This window comes from Oryzias latipes, chromosome 7 (genome assembly GCF_053564925.1).
Source record: "Oryzias latipes strain Hd-rR chromosome 7, Olatipes_Hd-rR_3.1".
Taxonomy (NCBI): domain Eukaryota; kingdom Metazoa; phylum Chordata; class Actinopteri; order Beloniformes; family Adrianichthyidae; genus Oryzias; species Oryzias latipes.
In genome coordinates this window covers 16,923,924-16,943,467 of record NC_136243.1, presented here as the reverse complement: position 1 = coordinate 16,943,467, position 19,544 = coordinate 16,923,924, and the positions used below count along the sequence as shown (strand labels likewise).

The following is a 19,544-nucleotide window of genomic DNA, read 5'->3' as shown; positions in this document are numbered from 1 at the left end:
TGTCTCTGTAGTTTTGTCCACGCTGTATCAAGTTTTTCTAAAGGAACAAGATATTCATTTATGTTGCAGTAACGAACACATTTTACTAAAATTACAGCTGCTTTGATGGGCAATTTTCCAGCTCGGTGGCAATGTGGTAGAGTGTCCACCCTGAGACTGGAAGGTCGTGAGTTCAAACGGTTAATTTTGAGTCAAATGGTTGAGTCATCCCAAATGGGACCCAATGCCTCCCACTCAGCATCAAGGGGTTGGATTGGGGGGTAAAACAACCAAATGGTTCCCGAGCACAGCTGTTTCTGCAGCTCACCGCTCCTAGGCGATGGCTCAAATGCCGTGCACAAATTTCACACACCTAGCCGTGCAACAGCTTGTGGGACTTTACCTTTAACTTAATGACACACTGAAAAAAAGACACTTTGGATTTTTAAATCAATTTAATCCAGACACATCCAGATTATGCTGAACTCCTATTGGTCGAGTAGAACTGTGCGTATGCAGAATCACAGTAACAAACATTTAATGAATAATTCTATTAAATTTGAACAATCTTCTGTTCTTAATCAGTTTGGCAACTGGGACTTAGCAGCTTCCCAGGATGCATTGCAGTTTTTAACAGGTAAATATTCCTGACAGAAGGATCAGAAAAGCTTTTAACAAGCTGTTCCATAACACTACACTGTAGCTGGGAGTTAACCAGACCAAATAAAAGTACTTTAGAAAAACAAACATGCAGTTTAAGGCACATTCCCTTCACATTAAATATAGTTAATGCTATTAGAATGATGTTGCAGACCATAATTGAGATGAGGTTCTGCACCTTATGATCAAACATCTGAGTGTTCAGTGGACGGTGGCATTAAGAACGCATCAACAAAGCATCTTTACTGAAGATGAATTCAATATTTGTCACTACGTAACCATAACGGCAGTGGGTGTTGAGTTTTAACCTAAACTGAATTTGTTAGTTTTCTGAGAAGAGGAGATTTCCATATTAGTACTAGGATTAAAAAGACACCAAAGGCTGTCGTTATAATATTGGAAGTACAAAAACGTCTAAAAAGTTATCCTCCATATGGAACAGGAGCACAAAAAAACCCTCATTTGATGCATGTAATTAAAACAAAGCTGAGCACTTGTTCCCGACCTCGATGTGGGCTCACAAGTTAAATATGTCAAGTCGCCCGGCAGCTGTGGAGTGCTGCGTTGTCCTCCGTTCACTTATGGCAGTAAACTGTAAAGTGGTCGTGTCCACCATGAAGGAAGCACGCTACCCTCTACATGTGCTCGGGGTGGTTCTGCAAACAGCTGATGAACTCTGTGACCGGATGGCCCTGGAAGCAGATCTGGTACACCGCGTTGAACAAAGGGAACCTGCAGCAGGGGGGAGAAGTTAATGGTCGCTGTGTGCCGAGCCCTTGGTGACGTAGAAATGGTCATCCCACGTGGGAGTGCTGCTCTGACGTACTTGTCAATCAAGTTTTTGTGTTTGAGAATGAGGTGAACCTCTGCTGCGGTCGCTGGTCCCTGCAGCTTCTGACCATTCAGCATCTCTTTCTCCAGCTCCTCGATGGACTGAGCAGGGCGAAAAGTGAATATGAGGCAGAACGTTCTTTTGAAAACACTAAAATGTTTCCTTAACCCTTGTGATATCTTAGATGTCCCCACCCCTACATTGACGTGTTCTCCCTACCATGACAAAGGTGGATAAAGGTGGAAAGATTTCATGTAATCCATGGACACCAGTGAAGATCACAAATCATTGAAGAAAAAAGGTTCAGAGCACTGTCTAGTGGGTCTAGATGACCCAACTCCCAACGTTAAAGTGCCTAGGATAGCACAAAGGTTACAAAAATTGGGGGAGAACTTCAAGCTTTCACCTTTCCAGTCTTCACAAAAGCCTCGGCCACCCTACGGTTGCGTCCGCCATAGCAGGTGGTTATGAGATCAGCCACGCCGCAGCTCTCCAGGAAGGTTGCGGAGGACACGGGTCCGGCGGTGCAGAAAATGCGGGCGAAGGCGATCATCTCCATCAAGCCCAGCCGAATCACCGCTGCTTTGGTGTTGTCCCCGAAGCCCAAGCCGTCACAGAAGCCTGCACCTACCGCCACAATGTTCTGCCAGGAACGTGGAGGACGTTAGGAGCTCCGGAACCACATTCATCTAATCTGCTCCGTCGCTCCATGCATTTCACTTTGGAGATTATCATTCCTTTCCAGATAATTTGGGTCAGATTAAATTAGATTTGTCACTGCTGTTTTTCCAGGAGCTCACCTTCAGGGCGCCGCAGATTTCCACCACGTCAAGCTCTTCAACTACAGTCACTCTGAAGTTCTTGGTCTGCATGAGCTCCTTCAGCAGAGATCCGTGGTTCTTGTTCTTACAGCCTACGAGCCAAAAAGACAAACGGAAATGAATGACGCAGCCAATATCAATTCGCAGAATGCAAATATGTGAACAAAGGAAAAATTAGAGCAAAGATTAAACTTTGATCCCCACACCACCCTCACACAATGAGATTACGCCTGCATATTTGGATTTTTAGTTTCCATTTCAAACTAGGACACGATGTTCCTTCTCCCAAAACAAAGATTCTGTTCAGAGCTGCGACCATCTCACCAATCGTGGTCTCGCAAAACTTCTCGTCTGCAACCTCATTGGCAATGTTGGCCCCCATCAGCACGCTCATTGTGATGCCGAGTTTCTCTTGGATGACATCAGAAATGAGTTTGAGTCCATCAGGGCCCTCGTCTATGCCCTGGAGGGACAGAAACGTGAAGAAGTTAGCAGCTGGCCCAGAAACAACCCTGAAGCTTCAGGGTAAAAAAGCAAACCTTAATGAGGGATATCCCCAGTGCGTCACTCTTAATCTTGCCCTTCATGGTGTCGCACACTTTACCGATGAACTGATGGGGGATCACAAAGACCAGGATGTCTGCATCTTTAGAGGCGTCCACCAGGTCTGGCACTGCCAGCTGGGAAGCGATGGAGGAGGTGAGGGCACAAGAGAGGGAAGGGTAATTAAAGTCTGAAGGCAATCTAAATCAAGCACCGACTTCAAGAGCAACCTCAAGGGAGCCGGGCCATTTACAGGCCACACAAACGGTCTCCTCACCACATTCTCTGGGAGTTTGTGTCCGGGAAGATACTTGACGTTCTCATGGGTGGTGTTGATGATTTCAGTCAGCTTGCTGCCATTCACCATCTCCTCAAACACCCACATTTTCACCACGTTGTCAAACTTTGAATTGTGAGTGGCATTGGTCCCCACGATCTTGGCGATGGCAGAGCCCCTGCAGTATTAGAGGTGACTGCTTATGAGGGTTGAAGTTCAGTAAAACACACATATTTATGGCTCTTCTTTGATCTGTAGAAAAAACCCGGCGTGCTGCCAACAAAAATCACTTTACTGTTGTTGGGCCTGCATGACTTATTAAGAACTCCAGTGATTTAATTTTTCATAAATCAACAAATTACAAAAAGTTACTACCAATTCAGTGGATGACTTGTTTGACAATAAAGAAATGAAACTTTTTCATACAAAAAAGACAAACAATATACATTCTGTTCAGTTATGAGAGTAAAAGCCAGAGCCGAATTCACAAATACATTTGCGTCTGTAGTTTTTTAGAGTTAAATGTACATTTAAGTACTGTAAGATTTCAATATCGCCACGTTTACTTTAATCTGCCAGATTTAAAGCGGACTTCCTGTCCAGCAGGCAGGCTAACATCAGCACATTTCGCAGCTAACTTCGAGGGCGTTTTAATCCCGGAGTTCCAGCCTGACATGTGGTCTGTTTCCCTGCGCGCAGACAGCGTCTCGTCGCGTGACGGAAACCACAGAGTTTGTGTCAATCAAGCAATCCGTAGCCTCGCGCAAGAGCGGTGCGACATTTGGAAACTTCCCCCCCGTTGCTATGGAGGGGATTGCTAGATAACGGCGCATATAAGCACCGCGGCAGCTCTTTAGCATGTTCTCCCGTGCCGCTGTGACAGTTCATCACATTCGCGCGTCCACTTGCCAGTTTCCAGAGCCCACGATGCAGACTTTCTTCGGAGCTGCCATGATTGGGGAAAACGAGCAGAGGAAAGGCAGCGCTGACTGACTGCGGTGCTGTTACGCAATGACAGCGTGAATTTATTGGCCTGAGGGGGGGCGGACCGGACCGCCCACTTGAGACCGCGCGCGCCACGGCCACCCGTTCGTGGTACAGGGGTCAACAGATTCAAGGTAAGGGGGTCAAAGGTCAACATTTATGACGAGTGTAATATTGAAAATTTACCTTCAGCAAGCTCCAGGTTTTTCTAAACACATTCACCACGTAGGGCAGTAAAACACAAACATACACAATAAAAAAATTTGAAATAAAGGTTCATGAGAAAAACAACAAAAGACTATAATGACTTAGTCCTGACACACACACGCACATCTTTTTTTTAAAGTCGCTTTTCAGATACAACACACTGTTAAAGACTCACTCAGATGAAAATCGTGTTTTTTGGTGTTTTTGGGGCATTTTCTGATGAAGTAGGACATGTCTTTAAAAAATGTAGCTCAAACTTGCATTTCTGAGTGTCTATTGATTTAAAATGTGGTGAATCAGGAGCAGATGAAAAAATGCTTTTGGAAAAATTTGTATTGGTGACTAAGAAGATAAAGCTGGGCGGAACGCAAGCTCCCTGCTCTGGTCCACCTTTATGCTTCCATCTGTAGATGAATATATCCATGTACGTCGCTGTTTTCTCTGTCCGAGCTGGCATCTGGATCAAAACTGTACAGCTGCATAATTCCGATACTGCTCGCCATTTTGGTTGTGCCGGCAATGTTAGGTTAGAGTCGTTAGGGGCTTCAAGCAAGTGGGAGAGCCCGTCAACGGATAGTTTTAGGTGCCGGGAACGGGGGCGGGGTTATTCCGTGCCAACAGTCCTGGCCACACCTCAGAGGTGAATTTTTAATGAACTCCTGCTGCCCTAAGGATATGATGTCCTAGAAAAAGATGCTGGTTTTTGATTTTGCCTAAAAATGGCATAATCATAATTATCATATTATTATATAAAAATCTTTGTTTTTTTTTATGCACATCATTTCAACCGTACACAATATTAAACGCAACTTGTACAATAGATTCAACTTAATCCTATTCAAATTTGCATCTTTGTTCTGCATGTTAATAAAACTATTTCCTGTGACTGCTACAAAAAATGTATGTCATCAAATCACACTGGTTTATATCAGAATTCATGAAATGCATTAGAACAGTATTGTTGAAAGTGAAATTCAAAAATTAATAATATGTATTTTTTGTTAATAATTTTGTTAATAATTTACTGATAACATAATAAAAACACAACTTAGACACTAAATAGTCCCAATACAGAAACTCTGTATTTTCCAGCTCTCTGCCCTGAACTAAGTTTCTGCTCATCTCCAAAGGCAGACAACAGTCTGTTTAGATATCTTTTTCTAAACAACAAAGCCAGGATATTAACATTCAAAGAGATCACTGGGAGCAAATATTTGCTCCAGTGGGCTCAAACAAAAGCGGACCTTGTTGCATAAGAGTCACACAGCAAAGAGAAGAGTGACTGCAGGGAGGAACAAGCTCAGCAGTCTGGTTTCTGCGAGCAGAAATCTAGCATTTTAGGTGAAAAAAGGTCACGATTGTGTCCTCACCGCAGACTCAGTCACATTTTAATGAGCCGAGACGACTTCCCCTTTTTCTGCTTTTTTATAAAAAGAAAACTCAGCTGAATTTTTGCTTTCACAGATGTGACATTCAGAAAAATAAATGTTTAAACAAAAGTAATTTTTAGATCAATCTGCAACACTAACTAATTCCAGTTTTAGCAACACTTTGACTTCTTGTGTCTGCCATGCTTGAAGTTTGAAAACAGGCACATTTGAATTTTTCACATTTTCTTGTAAAGGCAAAGATTCAGTAATGGAATTTCCAGCCAATATGGCTACAGCAGTAAATATGAAAAACTGTCTGCAGATTGGCCTAATAAAAAAAAGAAAAACATCTAGTCATGTGACCACACGGTTTGTAAATTTCTACATACACTCGGTGGCCTTCGTTGTCTCCTCTGACATTTAGCTGGATTTCTGCCCATGTCTGGGTCCATTTCTTCGATAGTTTCAAATTTGAACTTGAACCAGATTGTTTATAAAGAATTCAACCTCCAAGCTTCAATGTGAATTTTTTGCATCGCACACCGTCTACCTTCAATTATGCAAACAGAACAAAGAATTATGACTCTTGAGTCCTGAAATAAGAACAGACATCTGCATTTGGTTATTAAGTGTTTATTATAACAACTGCTGCAAGTCCATATTTCATAAACATTAACAGACTGAAACAGCATACTTTCTTCACGAGTAAAAATACAAAATTATTAACAAAGCAAAAAGAAAAAAGTTTGAACTTGGTTAAGGTTAAATAACTTGGTGCAATGCACAAGCAACAACCTGGCAGTTTATTTTCATGTTCTCAGAAGTATAGCTCTATAATAATATACCTATAATAAATAAACTATCTGCAATGGCACAATATAGAAAACTGAGACACACAAGCAGCTTATGCAAATAAACCCTCACAACTATAACACCTGACAGACCAAACGATGCTAACACGTCAACTTTATTGCAACAAGTCATTACAATATTTACATTAAATTACAGCTGATGGCATGATGGCACTCGATAGCAACAAAACACTGCAACGCATTCCTGTTTCCTGCTGAGACAAACGCAAAGCTCTGCGTCGAGTGGATTCACTGCGGCGAAACTTTTAAGATGGTCCAGCTTTTGAAACAACAGTCAGAAAAGGATCCATTGAACATGCACCGGCAAAGCCAACACATTCACCAATATCAGCATCTGAGTTTGGCGCCAGCATCAGCCAACACAGAGAGAGACACAAAACGTAGAACAATATGCAGCCAGGCACAGGAAACGATGAAGCAAATCAGTCAGAGCCGACGGAGAGCGGATGGACTACATTTAAAGATGGCTACATGCACTTTGGAGCCCTGGAAGATGGAAAAAAAAAACATTCAGTACATTAATCCACAGTGTTCCATAACATGATGAAATGGAAATGTAGCATTAGAAAATGCAAATTTCAAATACGATAAACAGTGTAATGATGTGCTTCTTCCAAAATACTGAAATCCGAGACCTTGAGAATTCAGTCCACAAATCTGGAAAAGCGTCATGTTTTTTTTTTTTTCAATGCACTGACTTTAAAAAAAAAAAAAAACAAAGATCAGTGTAGGCACAGGAATACATGTTTTATAAAGTAATAAAGATGTTTTTCCACTGTAACATAGTCATTGGTCTTTGGACACAATAAAATCCTACATTGATCAACCTCGTTTTTTAGGAATTATCATGTTTCTGATGCTTCTTTACTGCACATTTTTGTATACCTTAAGCATTGAAAAATTAGTTTTCAATGTAGTATTTGAACCAATAATCTCAAAGTCATTTTTAATTTAAATCAAAGACCTGTCCCTCCTCCTAAAGCACCAAACAAGATGAGCATTGACTTTGTTTCTGTTGCCTTATCATCCTTTGATTATTTGGGACTGAATAACCCCTTCAGTAAGTTACACATAGGACAATATGAAACTTTGGACTCTCTAAGGGTAAAGCAGATAAAGGCTTCAGTCCTTAGCAGTACAGCAGTTGCAAACATGTGATGATGTGCACCCAAGATATTTGCACTTTTGGCTGATTGTTTTAAAATGCTTTCAGAGCCTTTTTGACAGCTAAATATTTATAAATTCTTCTTCTAGGTACTGCAGTTATGCTCTAAAGTTTCCCAAGCTAGATTGTTGGTTTGGTTCGTGGGTTCTGTGGTTCTAGTAAAGGAGCTCAGGGAAGTAACTCCTAAAATATGTTGGTGTCAAATTCCTCTCCTTGATAGACACTGTTCTGCTTGTTTTCTAATTGTCCAAAGGGAACCTTTCTGAAGAAGCGCCAAGCTCAGCATATTCTTCTTCTTATAGATAAAATAGTCTCTGTTATATTACTTTCCAAACCAGCCTGTACACCAATAGTTTTTTTGACTTTCATGGCCAACAATTTCCACCAAAGCTTAGAGTTTGTATTTTTTTAATGCGTCCACCACCGGTAACTTTTCTTTCTTTGTGATAAAACAGTTTATAGAAATTGAAACATGCTATTTGTGTATTCTTTATCCATAAAGTTGACATTAGTTCTTTCTCGAACAAAATCTTTTACTTATAGTTCATGGAAAATTGTTGTACTTCATCACAGGGGGCACTTGAGAATCTCACAATCACAACCCAACAATTTTTTGAATGATGACAAAGAACAATTTCTTTTTACTAGGAATTGCAGTAATAGTATTTTTTCATTTACAATCCGATTTAATAAAAAAATGCGTTACAGTGTTTTCAAAAAACATATGATCTTGCAATTAAAAATAATATTTTTAGACGTCTTTTGCAAAAGTACTCTTTTGGAGATGTACAGTTTGATAACTACGCTAGTTTTATATTGAAAGATTAATTCTGTGCTCAGTTCTAATATGTTTGAATTCAAAAAACTTTTCAGTTGAAAAACAGTAAGGTCCTCTTCAGTCTTATTTTTTTTTTAAATAAAAGTGCAGATTTGCTTTCTTAACGAAGATTTTGAAGCAACTTAAAATCCCAAACCCATAGCCAAACATAAAAAAAACAATATTCACAACATAAAACATGTTTAAAAAATAGTAGAAGTCAGGATATTTTTCTTATATATTCGGGCGTTTGTTAGGCTTTACCATCAGATTAAGAATGAATGCACTGATGCGGCAGGACAAATGCCACCTTTAAGAATATAGTTTGATTCTGGATTCTGCTGAAAGCTGGGCCGCATATTGGTTTGAGTGGAACTGCAGATACCTCAGGATCCAGCTTGAAAGTTGTCGGGCTTATTGTTGTATATTGACGTCTTCCTGTTTGCAGCACCTCCATCAGAACAGCAATATCAAGGCAAAGGTAGTGCTGCTAAAATCAAATGCTAAAACATACAACCTGCTGCTTGGTGTCTGGGTTTACATAAAAACGATTAATCAGAAAAAAAGCAGAAGAACGCTCAGGACCACTTCTGGTTTGGAGGGAAAATATTAGTTTGTGGTGTTACTTTCTGGCCTACTGATGGGTTGGAGTTTGCCGATGTTGCGATCCAGCAGCAGGTGGAACCACAGCCTCAGCATGGTACGGCGCAAAGTAGATATCCCATTAATCAGAGTAGAGCGGGACCATGCAGGACAGAGTAGGGCTTCTGGGTAAGTGGCTAAACTTTGGCCTGCTTCCACTTCTGCTTTACTCTTGTGTTTGGTCGTCCTACTTTTTAAATAATAAAAATAACCTTTATGTTTTTCAGTTTCCATGGTTCATGGGTTGTCTGTGGTTCCGGCCTCCTTGAGAGATGAGGTAGTACATACTATTGGCAGAACGCACTGAGATTAACAAGGGAAGACAGTCTTAAGATGAAAATGGATGACATGAATGGAAATATAAAGAGTGGTGGCAAGAAAAGCAACAGTGTGAACTGAGAACATTTCTGCTGAAGAACAGTACTTCCACATACAGCACAGCTGAAAGGACACGCGACGAAAACCACAGAAATGCTGAGCACGCAAACCCTCATTCACATCATGCCCTGATAACTGTTACCGTCCAGGAAAGTTGTTTATAGATGACCATGCAGTTTTTCTACCATCACAGCATGTCGATCACAGCTGGCCACTCGTCGTGGCTCACGTGTTCAGCGCGTCGCTCAGAAACCTCGGCAAGGCACAGTCCCGTCACACACGCTCTGCTGCTGCAGGAGTCCACTAAGTGCCGTGAACAAAGTCCTGGAGGAGGGTTCCTGCTCAGGTGGCAGAGGCTTAGTGAAAGTTACTGACGTGACACTTGACATCATCTAAGCTCAGGACGGTTCCTTGGTCGGTGTTGTTGTGCTTCTTATCAGAGCAGCGACACAGCTTGTACTTTATCACCTATGTGGATTAGAAAAAAAATTAACCTAACAAAGACAGCTGGAGAAATGTGAATTATATTATATTTCAGAATTCTAATCTAAGTGCCTCCTGTCTCCTCTATCTGATTACTGCTGTCACTCTAAATATGATTACAATTCAATATTTTGTACAAAGATGAAAGAACTATGCTTTAAAACACCAGAAATGAGACACATTTGGGTCCAATATGAATTTCTCAGCACTATGTGGGCAGACTTAGCTTAAAACTCATGATGTAGACCCAGTTTGACATGTGCTCAAAGTAAAAATTTAACTCAAGTGGCTTTGAGGGCAGATGTGGTCTCAGGCTCAGAGAAAAATACAGACTTGTGCCATCTGAGTCAACATTCTTGGTCAAGGTCAAACTATGGAGAAAAGAATCTGCAGAGATCTGCCGTGTTTGAGTTAGTCTGGGAGAAGAACATGCACAACTCTTTTTATTTGATTTTAAACCCTTTACCTCATAAAGGTAGTCAAAGATCTCTAGAATTGTCAGGATGCTTGCCCCAATGAAAAGCCCCATCTGACCGCCAATATCACCTGTAGGAAAAAACATGATTAAGAGCAAGCATTAACGCTCTGGTTTTTAACCCATCTACTGTTCATAAAGGCTTACAGGCATACCTAAAAGTCCGGCCACTTCGTATGCTTTCTTCTGTTCGATAGTTTCATAGTTGAGAGCCTCAAAAAAGATGTCTAATACCAGAATATTGTCTCTGCGAAGTCAGGATAAACACATTAATGCTTCATCATAGAAAAAAATCCTCTTAGACTTAATGAGCTGGAGGGTTTTTTTTTAAATAAAAGCTGAAATCAGACTCCTACGATGAGTTTGGAACTGCAGTTGAAACATTTGCTTTTTCATGTAGATATCATAAACAAATATGTAATATATTTTTTCGGAGTGTAAGTTGCTCCGGACTATAAGTCGCAGCAGGCAAAAAATGCATAATAACGAAGAAGAAATTCATATATATAAGTTGTACCCCTGGCCAAACTATGCAAAAAACCACGACTTATAAATATGGTCGATTTACTAATTTAATCAAATTTACAAAGTCATTGATCATCAGCTGCAGCCCCAAGTGCATTATTTTATTAAAAACCGTTACAGACTGTACGGTTTGTTCTTACTTAATGTACTGCTCAGATTTGTTGTATTTCTTTGCGAGATACTTTGCAGACGCCTTGCTGGGGATCTTGACAAAAGACAGCTCTTTGTTGTATCTGGTCATGTTGCAGGGTGTCTCACACACACAGAAGTCGTTGTCTCGTTGCACCAAGAAATCTGAGGAGAGGAAAACCAGAGCACACTGTGACTCCTGAACCATTGTGGCTTAAACATTTTGTAGGGAGCTGCGAGTGACAGCTTTTTCAAGTTGCAGGCATACAAAGCAGTGGGGATGTAAATCCTTTTTTAAAATCTTATAAAACGATTTTGGATTATGGCATCCTGATAGGTGTTAGAATAGAGAAGAGCTGTGTTTAGGGCATTCGCTGAAAAGGGATGGAAGTCAATATAACGTCCTTGGAAGTCATGCAAACACAGCTGCATGTGTATCTGTTCTTTTCAATCGTAAACATGGCCGAGGTCTCTTTCTTACCGAGAGCTGGGTCAGCACATTCTTTGTACAGCTCTGGGGAGCAGTAAGGCGCGTCGCCTGCAGCCAAAACAACAGTCGCATCAGTATTTGCTTCTCCCTTCTTTCCACTCCATGAAGTGGATATTTCCTCTGCTCCAGAGCAACTGATGTTACTCCGATTCAACTGAAAGAAAGAGTTGTTCTCCTACCCGGCATATACACCATGCGACAGTTGCAGTTGTCCACTAGGTAGCGTGTTTCACAGTCAACGCGGCAGGCTGTGATGCTGTAGCTGTCGAAAAAGTCGGAATCCATGGGGGTCACTTTACAGTCTCCCCACGGTGGGGGCAGATAGATGAGCTGCAACAGTAGAAACAGTAGAGTTAAAAACAATAAAATGTAACAGAAAACCCTGTTTTAAATACCAAAACTCTTGACATAAATAAAAACAAAAGTCAAATAGATTGAAAGAACTCTTGGAGGACAACTTTCAAAAAATAAATTTGTTTTACTCAAAAAACCCCAAATTAAATATATATGAAAAACAATAAAATAATGTGAAAAACTACAGTATACTTTTTATTCTGATGACTCTTTTAAGCATTTAACTCCATTAACAAGATGTGCTAATATAAAAAATGTCAAGTGATGATGTTTTCCAGGAACTTTTTCTTTAAAACTCCTTCTGCAGATGTATTCATGAGATGATGAATACACTCATCGTTTTTAAAATCTTTGTCTTCTATGTTGTTTTATTAGAGCATTCCTAAATACTCTTAAAAATGACCTTTACAGGCTGCAGATAAATGAGTGGAATTTCAGTGAACCTTTATTTGTCAGTATCAGAATGCACATCATCATTATTAAAGGCAGTTGTGTACAAACACACCACCACATACACCTCTGTCTGTTCTTAATGGCTGGCCATTTTTGTTTTCAGTGCAGAACTGAACAGGCAAACAATTAACTGTGGAATTTTGGAATATAATCATATTTTTTATATGAAATGACTGGAAAAATGAATAAATAAATAAGGAAAAATTAATGATTGCTATGTTGAACGGCTTGTACCCTCTGCTCCTGGCAAGAAACAAAAGTCTGGAAGCCGGGCGCCACTCCAAAACCGAGCTGATCGATGGACGGCGGCTCGTCTTGACTGTGGATCTGAACTTTGACCCCAGCTTCAAATGACGTTTCATCTGGCGAGACAAAAGTAAAAACATTTGTAAAATCTAGACACTTAAAGGATTTTTGTCTCTCAGTCTCACAAAGCATTGACATGAAAAAAGACGGACTCCACTCTCACCTGTATCTCCCCAGACAGGCAAGTATTCATCCTGCTGGATGTCCAGCATGAGCTCCAGGCCGTTTCCCATTCCTCCTTTAGTGGTGATGAGAGGAGGCCGTCCATCACCGCCAGCGTTAAAGGTGTAGCACTTCCCATAGCGAGTGAAAACCTGAGGGATTCACAAGAGGAGAAAGTGAATCTAATATCCTGTTCTAAGTCTTATCACAGCTTTTCCACTGGGGGTCAGTGTTAGATACTCACACGGTTCCATTAAAAAAAGAGGAGTGAGGGGAGTGGAGGACGAAACAGGAAAAAAGGAAGTCTTGCTGTGGGTGTGGGAGTTATACAATCAACCCACTGAGGGGATGTAGCCTGTAGACAGGAGATTTAACATTCCCTCGGATACTCTTTATGCCACTTACAATAGGCCTGATGTTACCATGGAGACCCAGCATCCCAGCCAGGAAGAATGCAGCCTTAATTTTCAAAGAAAGCTTAGGCACAGATGCTAAATTGATCCTCTGTGCAAACCCCAGAACAGCCTATATGTGACCGAAACAACATGAGGCTTTGCAGAACTCTAACATCTGACTGTTGAGTCCCAGAATCCAAGTGTGTGGGGGGGAAATGAGCGAGATGGTGACAGAGTCGGGTGTGAAGGAGGGTCAGGATGAAAAGTGAAAGAGACAGAGGGATAGAGGGACTTTAGCTGCTACTGCCTGGGGCAAGCTATCTTTCAGCGTTTTGGCAAAGACTGACATGTCCATGATTAGAAACAACAAACCAACCAAGTAATTGTGCAGAGTTGGGATATTGCCGATGGCAGTTCAGACATTTGGGCCATTGATCATGTAAAGTCAGAAGGGACTGCTGCTGGTTACTGCAGATGCAGACATCAATCTGAGACAAAAAAAAAAACCCACAATACAGCGCTACAATCACCAGACAGAGTACTGTGTCCACAATGGATATCCATATTCTCAGTTTCTATGTGTTTTGAAGTAAAAGCATTGGTAAAAATACTTTTAAAAATAACTCTTGTGCAGGTCTGACATCAGACCTGTGGTGACAGGAGGGTTTTTTACCAGCACTGTACTTCTCTGAAGCCAACAGTGTAACTTACAACCGTAGAACACTGTATGGCCTCTTTATGCTTTGCATTATTCACTGTTATGCAATTTAAATAACTTATTTCAACTTTGTTTGTCTCCTTAGCATCTTAAATTATGATGAAAACATGTTCTACAAAATTCACTGATACGTGTGGACATTAATAAAATGACCCCAGCTGAATACTGTAAAGAAATATGTCTATAAAATACAGCTCGGGGGTAAAAAATGTATGCAATTTTAAGGGCTGAGCTTCTGACTGCCGCAGGTCCATCACCTCTTTTTTTTAAATTTCAAACCAGTTTGGGACATATATCGTGTTCTTTTGTTATGGAAATGGATTAATTGTCAACCTAACAAATGTTTCAAGGATTTTTTTTTTCAATAGCTGAAACATTTTGAGTCTTCTGTGCTCATTTGTATTTCCAAGAATGAGAATTTTTGGTAACCAAAAGAAACCTCTTTGTATGGTTTTGTTTGATTCTGTTTTGTTGGAAAAATGCCCTAAATAAGACATTATATCCACCAAGTTTTAGATTAAATAATCTTAAATCCAAACAGTAAAAAAAAACAAATAAAAACAAAATTATAGTTTTATTTGCCACTGTGCCACACTTCGGTCACCCCCTGGTGTACATAGAAAAGTGTCATTACATTACAAATGTATCTTTAAGTAGGTCTGCTCACTGATCATACAGTTTTGATGAAACATCGCCTGGAGGAGGACTTCAGCCCCGTGTAAAAAAGGGCAAATGATGAAAACATAAAGTGTATGTTAACCTGTCAACAAATTGGACAAAATGACGCAGCCCCTACCTTGATATGCTCTCAGTGCCACAGAGAGAAATGATTGCTGATTTATTTTCAAAACTGAATGCAGTTGCTTAGCAGCTGGAACTTTATTGTCCCCACATGTTTTGTTCTTGTCCAGGTGAAGTGAGAAAAGCTAAAGGCTGTTACTGAGTGACAGAACCTGTGTTAGGAAAAGACCAAAAATAAAAGATCACACTGGTTCTCGTCCAGAAATAATCCACATTTTGTTTCTTTTCCACTATCAGAATGCAGATTCAGAACATTGACTGTTTAAGAAAACTGGACTGAGTGACCCCTCCTCTGTCGTGTTCCGTACAGGAAGTCCCCACCGGCTCCAAGACGCCAAAATCCCTTAGACTTCTATTGAGAAATATACAGCTATTTGACAGTCATTGTATTTGTCAGAATGACCATTCTTGATCTCATACTTTTTTTTACTTACTTTTTTCCTGTAGTGCATGTTATTCAAAATATAAACTGGCCAATCTGATGCTCTAATAAAATTAGGTGGTCTCATGTCCAATTTTGAAACGTATGATTCAAAGATTCACCCAACCCCATTTTCAAGTTGTAGGGGTGTGGCCTTCCAACAACCGCACACCTGATTGGCGAGAGTGATTGCAATAGAAATGTTGAGTCAGACCGACTTGGACCAATCACTGCTTACTGACGGGGTCTGGCTCCAGCATGGCAAATTCCATACTGCAAAGAAATGGTGACTAAATTAACTCAATTAAGATGTGGCTGAAACATTCACTAAGTCCAGTTCTCTTATGCATTCAATGATCCAGAATTACAATGACACATTACAAAGCCATAGCATGATGTCCTTCATCTGTGTTGTAAACAATTAAGCTTATAAAAAATGCTTTTATGTAAATGTATCTTTTTTTAACCCTTGTGCTATCCTAGGCACATTAACATTGGGAGTTGGGTCATCTAGACCCACTAGACAGTGCGCTGAACCTTTTTTCTTCTATGATTTGTGATCTTCACTGGTGTCCATGGATCACATGAAATCTTTCCACCTTTATCCACCTTTGTCATGGTAGGGAGAACACGTCAAAGTAAGGGTGGGGGGTCATCTAAGATAGCACAAGGGTTAAAAAATGATTTTCTTTTCAAGCTAGATTTATTTTTCTGAATCAGCACACAGTGTTTTTCATTCCTGATTTGCTCCAAACATGTGAAAGGAAGCAGAGAGATGGACTACAGACTCCATCTATGCCTAATGCACAAAAGACTAAAGTTTTAGCTTCTGTGAGGGAGGAATATAAAAAATACAGTTTTAGGGGAAATAAAATTGTCCTTTGAATAAAAAAATCCCGTCATATTTCACAATCCACAAGTTTTGTAATTTGGAGGTTTAAAACTAAGTGTTATAATTTGTAGAATTTGTAATGATGTGGTTTTATTTCACTTTTTTTTTACTAGATTTTGTAGTGGCCATACAAAAGGGATCATGTGAGATACAAGGAGGCACTGGCTTCACAGTTCATTTATTTTCTCTTCAGCTGTTCTTCAAGCAGTGTGCAGAGAGAAAACCAAAACATATCTCAGACAGAAAAAAATATTTTCTGCATTTGAAGGTCACGAAATTGGCCAAAAGATTCGGATCTGCAGGGCACTATGATTTTTTGCAGAAAATATCATCAGCAGTCTTCTTAATAAGGCTCCAGCTTCTAAAGAATCGTATGCAACAACACAGGTGACAAGTTCTGCACCGATGAGAATGGAATCTGACTCATTTAGCTGATTGTCTTTATTTATTAGGCGATAAGACAACACATCGACCCTTTCTTCACATATCTTACTTAATTAAAAGCAGCAGTTTAGAAAGACTATAAACTTCCCTGATCTGTGATCAGTAAAACTGTCTCTTGCACACAATTTCACTTGTATTAAAGAGCACTCTGAGCTCTGTTTTTGCAGCTCATTAGGCACATAATTATTAATATCTGTTTCTGCAGTCAAATCCAATTTATACAGAATCTTCATACAGACAAACCCGTGCACTTTCTCAACTATTTCAGTGAGGTTTTAATATTGTCTAATATACAGTCTGCGAAAAGATGTCTCAGAAGGCCAAGTTCAATCCATTAGTGCTCCCTTGTTTTTATGGGGATGTTTTTAAAGACTTAAAAGCTGTCTCTGTAAAGTGCAAAACACTCACAGATATTAATCAGCATGCATATACAGCAGCAGTAAAAACTTCCTTGAAAATGTTTAAATGCAAATGCCAGTAGACACTGGACTAGAATTCAAATAAAACAGAGCAAGAACAAGTCTAGATTTTGATTTAGAGGAGTTTTCAAAGTTTGAATAGAAAATGTGTGAAATGTTGCACTTTGCTTTTCTTTTTACGTAACCAAACTAAAGGTTTATATGAACGTAGAATAACCTCTGCACTTACTTCGTCAGACTATACGCCCTGATGCTTCAATCTCATATCTAAATGTATTCTCCAGATGTCCTTAAATAGGATTTTCACCTTAATATTTGATTTTATTCTCTTAGTTTTTGGAGTGGGCTGCCCAGTGTAGCAATGGTCACAGCCAAAATGTAATAATTAATATGTAAAGTGTTCATACCTCACATTTTGATCATCTTACATTTGCAAGGACGGTGTCACAAGAGCAGGCTGTATGGTGTGTAGTGATTAGCGCTCTTACCTCACAGCGAGAAGGCACCGGCTACATGTTTCATAGGTTGATTGATTACTCTAAATGATAAATGGCGTATACTTATATAGCGCTTTTCTACCTACAAGGCCCAAAGCGCTTTACAGTCACAGACCCATTCACCCAGTCACACACATATTCACACACACATCCACACACTGATGGCAGCTCCGATTACTGGCGCCAACCTACCATCAGAGGCAAGGTGGGGTTCAGTGTCTTGCCCAAGGACACATCGACTAATGGGCATGCAAGGTGCGAATCAAACCTGCAATATTACGACCATGGGTCGACCGCCCTCTGTATCCCCGGCCGACTCCAAAATTGCCCCTAGGTGAGTGTGTTTGTGCTCGTTTGACCCTGTGACAGGATGGCGACCTGTCCAAGATGTACCCTGCCTAACAGTAACTTGGACAGTCTGGGGGTTTGTGTAACGAGGAATAAAGACTTGTGACCTTACTTTTTTACACATAACTTTTGTTTTCTTTTTTAACAATGACTTGTTGTTTTTAAAAAGAGTTTTGCACCAGAATTTTGAAGTTAACTAATCTTATAAGCAAAATACTTATCACGGGTGTCAAAACTAAATGTTCATCTATTGAGCTGATCTCTGGCTGCAGGCAAGTCTGTTTTATACAGCATGGTATAATGAAAAAATGTAAAATTTAAGGAACATTAAGTTGATTGTGGGTTTATTTTAAAGGCAACTTCACAGTCTTATCCCAGCCTTTGCAGCACACGGCATAAAAGCTGTCAAAAAATAAGGCCAATCAGAGACAAAGTGCTCACTACTGCTCTCAAACATAAATAGCTGACTCATCACACTAATATCCAGCCTTGGATGGAAAGTACAGCAACTCTGAAGAGAACTGAAACATAAGGAGAGGATTAAAGCCGAAGACAGCGGGTTTGTATGTGCAGCTATGTATTAAAACGATGACCAGGCTGTGAACCATCTTCAGGCCTTAAGTAACCCTGAGTCACTACTTGTCAAATCAAAATATATGGGAAATGCGGAAAACGTGATGAAAAAGAAGCAGGACATGACCAAAGTCTTTATACAGAGAAATCTTTTTGTAATGAAAGAGCCAAGATCACCCTGGCATGGGAAAAGAGGATGCTTTGTCCCTGCAAATGTAAGATGGTCACAACGTGAGATTTTAACACATTACATATTAAATATTATATTAAACATTACCAATATCCTTGTCTTTGTTTAATAGCACCCGAGCTATTAGCAGTAACATCAACACAGAAAGGACATGATTGGTTATAAAAAAGAGGTGGATTTTAAAATTTCTTATGTGGTGCAGTAATTTTGCTGTTCATTCTGATTTTTTTTTTTTAGAAACACACTCCCATAACCCTTTAACACCAGAGCTTTAGCTTCAGTGTTGACATTCTTTCGTCTACCATAACCCTTTTTGATACAGCTAACGTAATTCCAGTGAATTCTGAAGAAAAGCAGCCTTGTGCTAGTCTACACCACTTTACAGTATTAAAGTGCTTATAGATTAATGTAAATCAGCTGATTTTTTTACAGAGAGCAAGTTGTAAGCCAGCAGCAGTGTTACAAGGGATAATGGGAAATGAGTGCAGCCCGCTCACAGGTGTATTTTTGATGAACTCCTGCTGCTCTGCAGAAAATACTGGAATGTCTTAGAAAACAACACAGTTTTTTATTTTGGCTAAAAACAGCATAGTTTTAATAAAAGACCACTAGAAATACTAGATCAGAAGATTGGAGTGGGGCTTTAAAGGATAAAAACAAATACGTAATTATCCACGTACGTAAGAAAGGAGCAAATAGCATTGATTTAAAGGCTGTCCTGCTAACCTTCATACATTCTTTTACTTCTTCAATAGGAGCTCAAAACCTTCTGGTTCTCTCTGAGCTGGCAGCAATTTTTTTTAGCATCTTAACAAGCACAAATGCAGGGGAACATTTGCTTCAAAGCTGTTTTGCTCTGACAGAAATGTCAGCACATCTATTGGATGCTTTGACGCGACACTTTGGCAACACCCTCAAAGTC

General features: G+C 40.0%; 2 protein-coding genes across 2 annotated transcripts in view; both read right to left on the bottom strand.

Annotated features, from left to right (window-relative positions):
• Positions 1–415: 415 nt before the first annotated feature.
• LOC101158855 (glycerol-3-phosphate dehydrogenase [NAD(+)], cytoplasmic) lies at positions 416–4,206 on the bottom strand. Its single transcript, XM_004070814.5, has 8 exons — positions 4,022–4,206; positions 3,113–3,290; positions 2,832–2,972; positions 2,617–2,755; positions 2,272–2,384; positions 1,878–2,114; positions 1,466–1,572; positions 416–1,371 (listed from the first exon to the last, which is right to left on the bottom strand). The coding sequence occupies exons 1-8, from the start codon at positions 4,063–4,065 to the stop codon at positions 1,275–1,277; spliced, it is 1,056 nt and encodes a 351-aa protein (XP_004070862.1). The 5' UTR covers positions 4,066–4,206; the 3' UTR covers positions 416–1,274.
• A 2,084-nt stretch (positions 4,207–6,290) lies between these two features.
• Positions 6,291–19,544, bottom strand: part of LOC101159102 (acid-sensing ion channel 1) — a 59,765-nt gene continuing 46,511 nt past the window's right edge. Inside the window, exons 3-10 of the mRNA XM_004070815.5 lie at positions 12,926–13,076; positions 12,691–12,818; positions 11,829–11,979; positions 11,641–11,697; positions 11,171–11,324; positions 10,661–10,752; positions 10,497–10,576; positions 6,291–10,015 (exon numbers count right to left, since the gene is read on the bottom strand). Coding sequence (XP_004070863.1) covers positions 9,905–10,015; positions 10,497–10,576; positions 10,661–10,752; positions 11,171–11,324; positions 11,641–11,697; positions 11,829–11,979; positions 12,691–12,818; positions 12,926–13,076 — 924 coding nt within the window. The 3' untranslated portion in view covers positions 6,291–9,904. The remainder of the gene's footprint in view (positions 10,016–10,496; positions 10,577–10,660; positions 10,753–11,170; positions 11,325–11,640; positions 11,698–11,828; positions 11,980–12,690; positions 12,819–12,925; positions 13,077–19,544) is intronic.